We start from the raw sequence: 13,898 nt of genomic DNA on the forward strand, positions 1-13,898 counted from the left end.
CAAGTGTTTTATTTTCCAGAAGAGCTCATGGGATTTGGCTCATATGGAAAGTTGCCAACCCGACAGCCCAACTGCCTGATGCGGTTCTTTTATCTACCGCTCTCTCTCTCTTACTACAGGTACATGCTGATTATGACAATAATGGCGGTCACATTTCCCAGCCGGTCCTTTTTCTATCTTGACATGTTACAGCGTGAGGCTGTAACATCTAGAGCCACTGTAGAGGGAAGCCATTTGACATCCCAGGGATGACAGCCCAAAAGATAGAAAGCCCATCAAAGATGGATGATGTCACTGAGCCACTGAAATCATTGGCTCCCAAAGAGCCTCACCTCTATTCTTGTTAAGGGAGATTATAAATCCTTTTTTTTTTTTTTTTTTTTTTTTGCGGTACGCGGGCCTCTCACTCTTGTGGCCTCTCCCGTTGAGGAGCACAGGCCCCGGACACACAGGCTCAGCGGCCGTGACTCATGGGCCCAGCCGCTCCGCGGCATGTGGGATCTTCCCGGATCGGGGCACGAACCCGTGTCCCCGTGTCCCCTGCATCGGCAGGCGGACTCTCAACCACTGCGCCACCAGAGAAGCCCTATGAATCCTCTTATTGTTTAAGCCATTGGACACTGGGTTTTCTATTACTTGCACTTGAAACATGCCAATTTACGTGAGTGCTGTATTTCCTGAGAGCTTGCATATTTTGGAATATTAACTGCAATGAGTAGAAATATCCTGGTTCACATTTTCCCCCAAGAACTTTGTAAATACCTCTAGCTTTTCATCTGACATTGAAAGGTACTGAGGAGAAATTCGAGGCCAACCAGATTCTCTGTATCACTTCTCCTTGAAGTTCAATAACATATCCAGGATATCTTAGGTGTTGGTTGTTCTATGTCAGTTTTTCCTGGAACACGATGAGAACTTTTGATCTGTAAGTTTCATTCTTTTATTTCAGAAATGTTCCTTTAGATCTTTGAAAAACTTAATTGGAGCTTTCTTTTTCAGGCATATCAAGTAAACCTTTCTAATTGCTTGAACATCTGTCTTTTCCTTTTACCTTCCCTGCAACTGATTTAAGCTTTTCCTCTAAGTCAGTAATTCAGATGAATTGTGCCCAGTCCATTCCTTGGTTTTTCTAATTTAGTTCCTATATTGGACTATTTCTGATTTTCATTTGTTTCGTTAGCTATACAATCTTCTTTTCCTTCTAATTATGTTGTTTTATATTACTCCCAGCACTTACTCTATTAAACTTCTATTCTTATTAACTTATTCTATAGTATAAAACACATGTAAAGAATTTTCTTCTGTTTGGTTACCTTTTTTCCAGGCTAGGTTCTTCACCTGTTGTAATCCTTTTTTTCCTTCCCCTTTTATTGAAGTCTTGGATTTAGATAGTGGATATACTGCTTCTTATTCATATTTAATATGGATTGCTCTTTGTATATCTTCCAGTTCCTCGTACATAATGTGAGCAAATTCTCCTTGACTGCTTTCTCACTGTATCTGACTGAGTTTGAGAGCTGGAAAAATTGTATTTTTATCCACCTTTCTATAGCCTGGACACAGGGTAAGGATAAGGACCGATCCTCTGAGTCTTTGCAAGGTCTGCGCTCTGCTTTCTCTCCTGAGATTTTGGTAACTCTTTTACCACCATCCCTCACGCGTCTTGGGAGTATATCCTATTCCTGTGACAAAATGTCCTTTGACTTTGAATCTGCCTCAATTCAGTATAAAGTCCTAAAAAGTGGCAAGCCCTAGTGATTTTTTTCTAGTTCCGGAAGGGCCCTGTGGGTGGTAGTGATTGTTTCGACTAGTGCTAGTTTTATCTCACCTGGATTTCCCCAGGTAGCTCACTTACCCTACTCACCTTTCATCTCAATTATCAGATTCCTGACTTCCTTGTATTGAAAAGTATTAGTGAGAATTCTTGGTACTTTGCCTACTTGGTACTTTCTCTCCCTAGTAGGGATTTTGCGGGGGAGTGAGGATGAGATTAGACGCCATTGTCCTCTGCAGGTTTCTATTTCACTGAGTAGCTTTTGAAGTTTATGGCATGAAGTTGTACTTAATTTTTTGTTTGGCTCTCCTTTTCTTTTCCTTTTTTTTCTTTTCTTTTCTTTTTTTTTTTTTTACTATTCTTTTGTTCATTTCATTAGTAATTGTGGGAGAAGGGTTGTGTGATCCAGATTTATTCTGTCCTTTTTACGTGTTTGCCCTCTATATACTCTTTCAAGTGCATTAGTTCTAAAAATGTTCCACTAGAAATTGCAGATTATAAAATTTGCAAATAAACCTCAACAGTTACCAAAGATGATGAAAGAAGAACAATGCACACAAACACAGTGACTTGCTAATAACATCCACACGGCATCTTGCATTTACAACGCACTGTCGCCGTATTTCATTTTCATTTAGCCTCAGAAGGGCAGCATCTGCACCTGCCCTGCACCCCCAGAACCTAAGTCTGCGCTAGCCCAGAGTAGATACCCAGTAAGGTTTCGAAGGAACGAATGACTGTTACCCCACTTTACAGATGGGAAGACTGGGGCTACCATCATTAAGGACCTCGCCCAAGGCTACATATCTGAAGGTGGATGAAAATGGGCAAACGAGAAAGCGGAACAACGGCGTGTAGGACAACAAGCGGGTGGACAGGACCCGGGGCCAATCCCGCGGAACGCTGGGCGGGTCCTCCGGGAGGCGGGTACTACGCGTGGTTCCTGCGAGGATCGCCGGCCTTCGGCAGGCGCGGTTGCCAGGGAAACAGCAGGAGGCGGCGCAGGCGCCTAGCGCGAAGGGGGCGGGAGCGCGCCGGCGGAGCGGAGCCGCGCTGCTCAGGCGTAGCGTCCGTAGCTAGGTTCCGCCTTGCGCCTTCTCACTGCCGGGTCACAGTAAGGTTCCGGAGCCTGGGGGTCTAGACGAGAAGGCGCGAATCCCACTCTCGGCAGCTGCGCGCCTCCCTGCCCATCGCCTTTCCCTTCCCGAACTGAAAAGATATCCCCAACCCCAGTCCCTCCCTCCAGAAGGAACTTACCCCAACGCCCTCTGGCTGTGTCCCGACCCCTGCAGCCAGCCGCCCTTCAGAGGACAACAGAAGAGCTTCCCAGCGGGCGAGGGAAGGAGGGAAAGTAGCCAGCATGTCGAACGCGTAAGTGATGGGCCGCCCAGCCATAGCCATGGGGTGGGCTTCTCCGACAAAAAGATAGCCTGCTGTGCTTCTTTTCCGTTTCTTTCCTCCCCCACCTCTTCTTTTTGCAGTTTTAGCAAGTAAACATACACCTCAGCAGACAGCATCAGCTTCTGTGGACAGGGAATGCCATACACTTAGACCTGCCAACTCCCCTGGTGCTATCCCTGCCCCACATAGAGATGAGCTCCTCCAGGCCCAATGCTTATGCCCGCTAAGCCCTTGTGGATGTATTTTTGAGGAAGCAGTGTCTACGTTCAGTTCATTGCCCGCTTTTTTGTTAATCTAACCCAGTAACATACGGTGCTTTGTGAAAACACCCAGGTCCCGATATTTAAGAAAGATCTTGAGGAAGCTTTACTGTACCACGTTGCTTTTCACCAAGAAACGCCAGTCAGGTGGCAGTGGCACCAAAGAGTATTCACCCAGCACTGTGCCATTTACACAGCACCAGCCCAGCAGTTATTCCATAATGGTCATCTCAAACATCTATTATAGTGCTGACTCTGCAGGCACAGTTCTGAGTGCTTGAATATAGTAACTCATGACTCCCCTGTAGTGTAAGAGCCTTTAATATTATTTCCATCTTACAGATGAGGACTTAGGCACAAAGAAGCTAAGTAGTTCACACACAGCAAGGACACGGTGTCAACCAGGCACTGCAGCTCCAACCTGCATTCCAGCTCTCAGTAACCCTGTTTTCCAGGCCAGGAAATAAGAGCAGCGAGGCTAAGGGCTTGCCGGGCTTTGCAGGTGGGGGAGATCAGGAGTTCAGCTCTGGACGTGTTGAGTTTGAAGTGCCTGTTGGACATCAAGTGGACACAAGTAGACAGTTGAATTCAGATGAGAGGCCTGTGTATGAAATATAAATTCGACAGCTGTTGGCATAGACAGTCTTTATGAGACATGGGATGAGTGTAGACAGAAGAGAGAACAGGTCCAAGGACTAAGACTTGGTCATCCAATGGCAAGAGATGGAGGAGGAGAGACCAGCAAAGGAACCAAAGGAGTGATCATTGAGAAGGAAACAAGGTTGTGGTGCCTTGGAAGCCAGGAGAAAAAGTAGAGTTTCTTGGAGGAGGGAGTAACAGACTCTGTCAAATGCTGCAAGACAAGCCCGACGAGAGCTGAGAATTGACCATGGATTTAGCAGTGTGGAGTCCAGCAGTGACCTTGACCTTCGGGGGTGATGGAGTGGAAAGATGGACTGGAATGAATGTAGGAGAGAGGAAGAGGAGAGAAATCATAGACAGCACAGCACTGGCTTTTTAAAGGCATTTCGCTGTAGCTGGTGGCAAGGGAAATGGGATCCAGAGAAAGAATTTTTTAAGATAGGAAACAATAGCCTATTTGTTTGCTGAAGGGAATGGCCAGTATAAATGAAGCGGGATGACATGGGAGGAGGAAGGAGAAGTGGGGTGACGTCCTTGCTAGTGGGGGCACGGGCCCCAGCAGACACAGAGAGGAGCTCAGGTGGTTTATGGCGGGAAGATGAGGCAGGGTAGAGGCTGTTTGATAAAGATGCTGTTCGGTGGGTAGATGTCCTGGTGGGGCCTGGAAAGATGATGTAGATGGTAGATGGTGGTGATGCTGAGGGCCCGAGGGTGATACCCTCTGACGAAATGAGGTTGCAAACCAGGGAGTGTCGGGGGTGGGAGGAAGAATGGTCTGGAGGTGGGCTTAGGAGCCAGGATCTGGCCCCACTCCGTGCTGTGGTCCGAGGGCTCTGGGACGGAGAGACGGCTGCAGGAGAGGCTGTGTTCTGAGGGGAGAGCCAGGCCTCCCTTAGAGCAAGAATGCCAAGGAATATTCCAGAAACAGTACAAACACCTAGATAGTATTGGAAGAATTTGAAGGTTTATCATATATAAAATAACTTGAGAATTCCCATTTTGCAAGATTTTGTATCGAAGTACATGTTTATGTCTGAATATTTAAGTCTTTTTTTCCCCCTCCGCCCACTTACGCATCAACCCTCCATCCCCCAGTTATAGGAAAACTGCCAAGCTGTAGAAATAACAATCTGGTCTTTTTCAACTGTCATATTCAGTCTTCTGCGCCCACAGTCCTTCTAACTTCAATATCTGTAACATTTCTAGGTCATGTGCTGAAGTCTGAAACCAATCAGGTACTTTAAAAAAATTCTAAGTGGTCTCAAGGATAAAATACTACCTTCTCTTCATAAGGCACGTTTAAAATTTCAAGAACACTTTAACGTCTGTTATCCCATTCCTCAGTAATCCTGTGGGGTGTCCAGGGTAGGTGTCATTATCCAGATTTGCCACTTGAGGAAGTGAAGGTACAAGGTTAAGTGACCCTCCTGAGACCGACTACCTCAAGAGACGGGTTCTGATTTTAAGCTTGGAGCACTTAGAGCTTTAAAAACCACCTTGCCATACGCCAGAGAAATAAAAACATAGGTCCACACAAACACGTGTATTGGAATGCTCATAGCAGCGTCATTTACAAGAGCCCAAAGGCAGAAACACCCCATGTGTCCATTTACTGATGAGCAGATAAACAAAATGTGGTATATACATGCAATGGGACATTATTAGGCAATAAAAAGAAATGAGATAGTGATACACACCACAACACAGTGGGCTTTGGAAAAGTTACACTGAGTGAAAGGATCCAGTCACAAAGGGCCACCTGTTATATGATTCCACTTATGTGCAATGTCAAGAATAGGCAAATAAATAGAGACAAATTAGATGAGTGGTTGCCAGGGGCTGGGAGGAAGGCGGATAAGGGCAAATAGGGAGTGACTGCCAGCGGGTGTAGGGTTTCTCTTTAGAGTGATGAAAATGTACTGAAATCAGAGAAAGGTGAAGGTTGCACAACTCTGTGCATATGCTAAAAAAAAACCCCACTGAACTGTGCACTTTAAGAGGGTGAGTTTATGGTATGTGAGTTACATCTCCATAATGGTCCTATTGAAACATCATCTTGCCACATTCCGTGTCTCAGATCATCTTCGTGGGCACTGGCTCAGCAGAAGGATGCTGAGACCGTGGCTTTGAGGCAGGGTGGGGCTCAGGCTGGACTGAGGCTTCGAGGGACGTGGAGGCTGCACTGGCTGGGGGTCCAGGGAGCGATAGGGTTGTAACCAGTGGACACACGTGGAGGGGCAGCAAGGCAGCGGGGAAACTGGAAAGCTGAAGCCAGTCTCCAGGGGAGAGGGTAGCAGATGCAGGGTTGCATGCGCACACAGCTACTTAATATCTCCCTATCAACCAACAAGCTTGCCTGGTCTGTCCAACAAGGGTCCTCCGAAAGACAGCAGGGGAGGAAGAAAGAGACTGCAGCCCAAATGTCAGGACTTGGAAGGATCAAGCCACCAGGATGGGCTTCGGCCAAAGGTTCCAGTTAGGAGTCAGCTCTGCCCTGGCTCTGGAGGGATTCCTGCCTCTTGAACCCTGGGTAGAAGCCCGGGAGTGCATGGCACTAGGGCAACAAGGCTTCCCCAGGCTGGATCTGCCCCAAAGCAAAGTCTTAAATTCTAGGTGTGTCCCATCCATTGATTTGGCTTTTGTTTCCCCTGGTGGAAGCCTCCTTTACCCAAGATCCCTCGCTAATGATTGGTGTGGGTCTTTATGGGATTCAAGTCACCCCCCTGCACCCTATGGAAGCAGCCTCCGTGGGTGGCATAACACACCTTAATGCTTGCTGGTGCGTTAAATGCTTTGAAGTCTGATAAATACCCTTTATCTTTTATTATCAACTCCACCCCTACATATAGAAATTATCACTAGATTTATTTCCAGAGTCTCCTGGATATTATTACCAAATTCTTGCTCATATTAAATCTGCCTGTCACTCTCAAGAATCTGCTTTCTTTCTATCTGGTCTCTCCAGGCAGGAACAGAGACTGCCTTCTGCCTGTTCCAGTCCTCTGCAGCTAGCATTCCAGAATTTTCTTCAGCTACGTCTTGTGTGGCTCTAGCCATATGTATTCTTGAATGTTTAATGTTCTTGATCAGCACTGCGAATGGGGTTTTGGTTTTCGTATTTTTTCTCTGCATTTAGTTTTTGGGGCTTTTATCTATGTCTTGCAACTCTGCTGTATTAATTGACTTCTTTCTGATTTCCTTGGATTTTGCAGTGGTGCCATTTACAAGCAGTTTCTTTAATCTTTTGTATTGATCCCTTTTCCATCTGTTTCATCCTTTTTGTACTTGTATTTTCTAGCTTTCTGGTGTTTCTCTACGGAAAATATTTATGGTCTCTGGTTTTCAGCATTTTGAAGAGGTTGTCATCGTCAGCCTCTTTGGGGTGTGTGGACAGTATTCTTAATCAGGCATATGCCATAAATTAAATTTATTGAGCATCTTCTTGGCATCTGTGAAAATAATCCACAGTTTTTACTGTCCTGTGCGGTATTTCCTCCAGCTTTCCTGACTCTTGTGAATTTCCCGCGTGACCCCCCCCCCCTCTCCTTGGTCAGAGGGAACAATGCTTTTGATCTGGCGCTGTGTTTTGTTTGCTGAGTGGAATTTCAGATCCGAGTTCCAAACAAAATTAGCCTGTAATTTTCTTCTGTAACGTCGTCCTGCCACGTCTAGGCCCTGAGCCCTATTTATTCTACAAAACGAGTGGATTTTCTGTTTTATGGGAACATGTGTCGAGCCTGGTGGCACGTGGGGCCTGCGTCACCTGTCAGGTCAGTGAACGCCTTGGGTCCCTGGCCCCCTCTCAGATGCTGGAAGTCTGGGCTTTGGTAAACTAAGAACCTGCTCAGCTTCTTTGTACCCATTTATCATGCAACGAGTGAGAGGTCCTGGGCTAAGTAGAATTCTAACTTTTTTTTTTTTTTTTTTTTTTTGCGGTACACGGGCCTCTCACTGCTGTGGCTTCTCCCGTTGCGGAGCACAGGCTCCGGACGTGCAGGCTCAGCGGCCATGGCTCACGGGGCCAGCCGCTCCGCGGCATGTGGGATCTTCTCGGACCAGGGCACGAACCCGCGTCCCCTGCATCGGCAGGCGGACTCAACCACTGCGCCACCAGGGAAGCCGTGGAATTCTAACTTTTGGTAGTAACTTTTCTCTGTTGTAATGTAGTTGTATATCAGAGTGCTCTTTCACTAGCAGTATCTTTAAAATATTGCCAAGTTTGGAGAATCTGGTACTTGAACCGAGGGATGGAGTGCCAGGGGCAATATTTAGTATCCAGCCTCAGTGGGGTGCTGGCAGGGAGGAAGAGTTTCGTTTTTAGCTATAAATCTTGGTTTCCTTGTGGTGTCCAGCACTCCTCTGCCCTGGGATTTGTCCTGACAAACTAGAGGCAATAAAGGTTCAGAGCCTGTACTCTGGAGCCTGGCTGCCTGGGTGTAAATCCTGTGTTCAAATCACACAACTTCGGGCAGTAACTTCTCTGTGCCTTGGTTTCCTCATCAGTAAACTGGAGTAATAATAATACCCACCTCATAGGGTTTTGAGAATTACATGAGTTAATATATGTAAAGTACTTAGAACAGTGACTGATATGATGTAAATGTGAGCTATTACCCGTCATCATCACCAGAACCCTAAAGACTTTTCACATCAAGAGCAGCTTTTCACTTTTGGCCAGGAAGATAAAAATCTCCCATCTCTGCTCTAAGCACATAAAAATGATAGAAACAGCAGAAATTAATACAACATTGTATATCAACTATACTTGAATAAAATAATTTTTTTAAAGTATAGAAGTTAGTATAGAAACAGTAACAGATTTAAGTTCCTTTCTTGTTTTATAAGCACTAACATGTCAGTAGGTTTAGAAATTAAACAAAAGTCCAGCGAACTGAGGTTTTGTTAATACTATGATTTCCATATTTATCTTTCTCTAAAATTAAGGATGTTGCCTTGTTCTTAAATTATTCCAAGGACTCAGAATTAACAAAGGAAATGTTTCTTTTGAATTTAAGGTGATTTATTTAGAGAGCAGAGGTAGCTCAGTAGAGGCTAGCCCAAAAAATGAAGTGACAAAATGACAAAAATGTTCAGAGTATAGCTAAGTGGCTTTCCATATTTAAATAACCTAGTGTATGACATCTACTTAGTAAATGTTAATTATTTTTAATTTGGAATTTTGATCAATAAAACAAAAATCAAATTATAAAAAAAGAAAAATATTTTTAAGGATTATTTTCATTTTTTATCTAAAACTTTTATTTTTTAATATTTTTATTTATATTTTAAATTTATATTTATAATATACTAATATTAGTATATTAGTTTATATTTATACATTTTTATTTTTATTATATATATATTTAATATATATTTTTATATATCTATATATATTAGTGTATATTTAATAGTATAATATTAAATTATAAAATAAAACTAAAATATTTAAAATTGAAAATAGAAAACCTGTGTGTTTGTTTTTTTAATCCAAGTTGAAAATCTCTGCACCAGGAGCAGAGTGGAAACCCAGGGCAGTGAGCAGGCCAGACCAGGAGGCCTAGTTCGTCTGGCACAGGGGTGGGCAGTGCACTCTGAGATTTCAGCTCCTGAAAGGCCTGGGATCAGACCCTCCAGGAGGACTGGAGCTGGATTCCCATGGAATCCTGGGCAGGACCGCCCTTCCCAGCTGGGTCAGAGGCAGAGGGAAGGGCCACAGCCCATTCTGGGTCGTAGTGGGAAACAGCTTTTCAGCCAGAAGGCAAGCTGTGGAACACATAGACTCAGAATACATAAAGAAGCCCCACAGTTTAGCAGAAAAACAATCCCACATAAAAACAGGTAAAACAAATGGGTGAACAATTGAAGGAAGAGAAATTGCAGGTGACCAGTAGCACGTGGAAAGACACTGTCTCGGTAGCACCCGGGAAAGTGGGCACAGAAGTCTCTTATTTCTTACTTGTCGTCATGGCACACATTCTGGCTGTGTGTCTCAGGGCGGTGGCAGGGGCTCTTTTATTTTGGGGAGAGGTGGAGGTGGCAGTGTGGTGTGAATCGTGGTTTCAGCTCAGAATCGTGTAGACCCGGGTTCAGACACTGACCCCGCCTCTGAGGGGCATCACCTCCCTCCCACTCCAGTGGAGCGGTGGGAGGCTTCCCCAGGGGTGCTTCGAGGATGACACGCAGCATGGAACATGGCAGGTGGTCAGTTTCAGCGCAAGATGTTCACACTTTCTTACCCACGGGAAAGTGGGGAGCATGCTTGAGGAAGGGCAGATAGTGGAGCAGAGGGCCAGAGGGAATGCCTGGGAATGACCTCGGGAAGGAGATGAGGGATCCCCAGTGAAACAAGGTGGATTGACCAGCATATTTATCTCCAAATGGCCTCCGAAATGGCAGTAAGGGATTTAAAAGGCTGTAAACACACGAGGGCCAAGAGAACATTTGAGCATTTGACAAGAGACATCAGGAAAATGTAAGAGGAGGGAAAGCAGACCTGGATGAGAGGGGAGGGGTGGGGTAGAGAGCGTGGCCTGCAGGCCAGCAGAACCCTGGGAAGGTCTTTCAGAGGTGGGGGGCACTGGTTGGAGATCAGCAGAGAGCAGTGCTAAGCTGCTCCCATCCTGGTGGAAGAGGCCGATGCAGCAGCCTGGACACAGGATGCAGGACACAGGTGGGCATGGGAACAGGAGGCCGGGCTGACAGCAGGAAGGCAGTGAGAGCCCGCAGCCCCCTGGACCCGCTTGCTTCTCAGGCTGGAGGTTGGAGCCGCCCTCGCCAGTGCATCCTGGGAAGACCCTACAGACAGAGACGGGCATTGGCGGGTTTCACCCTCAACCCAGGGAGATGGCCAGGATCCTACCCACCCCATCACCCCCGGTTAAGTCCACTGGTTAAGAAGCCCCTTCCCAGACACAATGAACTTCCGGTTAGCTTTTCAGAACTGGGTCTTGGATATAAAATAGGAGCCAAAAATCAGCCAAATTTTGAAAGAAAATAAAAGTCTCTGCCATGAGTGTATTGGTCAGAGTCCCAGCAGGAAAGAGGGCATACTCAGCAGGGTGGATAATAAAGGGACCGGTGACAAAGCTGTGAGCTGAATCTCGGGAAACCAACAAGGGATGGGGTGGTGTCCTGGGGGTGGCAGGGCTGTCACCACCCTAAGGCTTTGCTAGGAGGAGGATCGTTTGTTGACTCACTGGGGGGCTGCAAGAGAGGATACATCCCTATCTCACTCTCCCACTCCCCGGGCTCCCGGCTGCACCCTCCACTGAGCAGCTCAAACAAGAGTGGGGAGCCGGCCTCCCCAGCCACAGTCTGCACCTTACTTCCTACGGTCAGTGTTATGGTTCCGAGGTTCGTAGGTGTTGCTTAGAGCTGTACGTCGTTCATTTCTCACTGCTGTGTGTTTGTCTGTTGGTGACTATACTGCAATTTATTTATCCATTCTCTTATTGATGGACGTTTGGGATGTCTCCAGGTCTTTGCTTTTATCAAGAAATGCTGCTGTGATCATTCTTAATGCAGATTTACAAGAGTCTCTCCAGGGTATAATTGTTCATTCGTAGTTATGCCCATGTTCAACTTTACAAGGTATTTTCCAAAGTATTTGTTCCAATTCGTACTCTACCAGCTATGTATACGGACAGATCAGGTAACTATTCTGGTTATCAACTTCCTCATCTTTTAAATGGGTATAATAATACTGGCTTTACCTGTATAGTGAGGAATCACTTTATATCATTTAGGCAAAAGGCTTTTTAAACTATTTATTTGATGATAATAGCCGTGGTCGTATCCAAAAATCACACGCATAACAAAACAGGACATAAGCGATCTAAAGAGCCTTGCAACCGTGCGCAGCGTTCTTAGCTCACGTTTATGGTGTGTTACATTTTGTTACCAGATGCCCAATATGTAGGCCTTGCAGAGTAATTTTTTCTTCTTGTATTGTTGACCCTGTCGTCCCTCAGCATGTATAATAAGATGTGGCATCAGACCCAGGAAGCCCTCAGTTCTTTGCTTGATAAAGAATCTGAGAAGATGACGGAACCACAAAGAAATCAAGTTTTCATCTTCCAGATGTTAGCCACCTTCTACATAAAATACGTGCAGATCTTTAGAAACCTGGAGAACGTCTATGACCAGATGGTCCATCCACAGAAACGCATACTGATCCGAAAACTCCTGGACGGGGTGATGGGTCGCATCCTGGAGCTGAAGAATGAGATGGTTGAATTGGAATTAACCGAGTTTCATTACTTGGATGATATCTTACAGGATCTGAAGTTGGTTCCCGTAAGTACTCAGGGTGTTTTTCATATTGGTTTCTTCTTATAAATAAGATATATAGGCCTGTAACCAATACTCTGCAGACTTTCTAGTCGCATTTATTAGTTGCATGTTGTATTGAAAGTCGAAGCACAGCCCTTCAGTGAAACTATACTGCCGCGGACAAGGATTGGGTTTGCCCAGTTTTTGGCGCAGACAGATCTTTGCACGGTCCTGGGGTCTGCTGGACACCGCTGTTGTGGCCTTACCTGTCACCATGGTGTCTGCCCAGGTAGGTTGGAATGGAGTAGGACGAGCCTTTCCCAAACATCCTCCCAATTTCCAATAGCCATGCCCCTACTTCTGTTTCCAAAGGAAATCTCTCTCTGGCCTTTGCTTCCCATCATCTTCTCGATGAGCAGCCTGTTGGTTCCAAATTCCCAGGAGGATGCATCTCCTCCTTTGCTTTGGGTCCATGGTGACTCAGGAGGTGTATGGCAATGGGACTTTGAGCCTCCAACACCAAAGAAGGGCTCCCTCCCCTTCTCTCTGATGCCCTGAGCACTCCCTGCCGGCACCTGTAACCACAGTGCCTACCTGTGAGCATTCTGTCCTGCAGCTGCCCTTACAACCACTGCCTGAGGCCCGGGATCTCATCTGGCTGGGTCTCTAGGGGCTGGTGAACACCCCGTTTCAGTGTGAGGAGTCATATGAGTTCAGTCTTCATCTTGAAAAGATCGTTTCCCTAAAATAAAATTAGGAAGAGAAAGCGTTTAGTTTTCTACACGGGGTTTAATATTTCTTCCTTTTGAAAATATTCAGGCTTCTATAAAAGGATGTCCCTCTCTGGGATAAACTTTCCTAGCGTTATTACTGCATTGAATCAGAATGGACTAAAGAGAATACCAGGAATGAGTGAAGATGTTGAAGATCGTCTCAAAATGTTCGTGTTTGTTGCGTTCGTGTATAAGAGCATGGGTTAAAGCACTAGATTTTTTAGGTCAGGAGTACTTTACCCACCCGCAGTGTGAAAATATCAAGAACAACTCAGGACAAACATGAAATAAATAGTCATTAAGTCATAATAATAAATTTAATTAATGAGGTAATATTCAATGTATTGATTTAATTCCAAGAATATTAAGTAATACTCCTAAATTTAAGGAATAAGCAGTTTATGAAATTTAAATGGTGGGCTCCTTCAGTTTTTTCCCTGCTTTTCATCCTGTCTCAGCCCCTCTGCACTGGCTGGTTCATCTTCTTGAAGGCCATGAGCATTGAGAAGGGTGATGACTGAGTGACATCACCCAGGCAGCCTTCCTGATAGGAGACGATGAACTACATGTTCTGCCAGCCCTGGAGGGTGTTGATGGAGCAGTACAATGACACTGAGCTCCAGGTGCTTAGGGGTGCTTCACGCTGCCTCAGCACAGGCTCCAGGAACAGTGCCCTTGCCAGGGAGACACACATGGACCAGCCTCTGGGGATACCTGTGTGGCCCAGTTCTGCATTTCAGGGTGAAAGCTTGACCAGCCAGCATCCTCTGTGGCTGG

At 45.7% G+C, this 13,898-nt stretch overlaps 1 protein-coding gene across 1 annotated transcript in view; it reads left to right on the top strand.

Annotated features, from left to right (window-relative positions):
* The first annotated feature begins 2,849 nt into the window (after positions 1-2,849).
* DRC11 (dynein regulatory complex subunit 11) overlaps positions 2,850-13,898 on the top strand; it is a 170,223-nt gene continuing 159,174 nt past the window's right edge. Inside the window, exons 1-2 of the mRNA XM_027117474.1 lie at positions 2,850-3,145; positions 12,048-12,372. Coding sequence (XP_026973275.1) covers positions 3,135-3,145; positions 12,048-12,372 — 336 coding nt within the window. The 5' untranslated portion in view covers positions 2,850-3,134. The remainder of the gene's footprint in view (positions 3,146-12,047; positions 12,373-13,898) is intronic.

The sequence above is a fragment of the Aethalodelphis obliquidens genome, unplaced genomic scaffold (assembly GCF_003676395.1).
Source record: "Aethalodelphis obliquidens isolate GAN/ISIS:26980383/991018 unplaced genomic scaffold, ASM367639v1 scaffold2, whole genome shotgun sequence".
Taxonomy (NCBI): domain Eukaryota; kingdom Metazoa; phylum Chordata; class Mammalia; order Artiodactyla; family Delphinidae; genus Aethalodelphis; species Aethalodelphis obliquidens.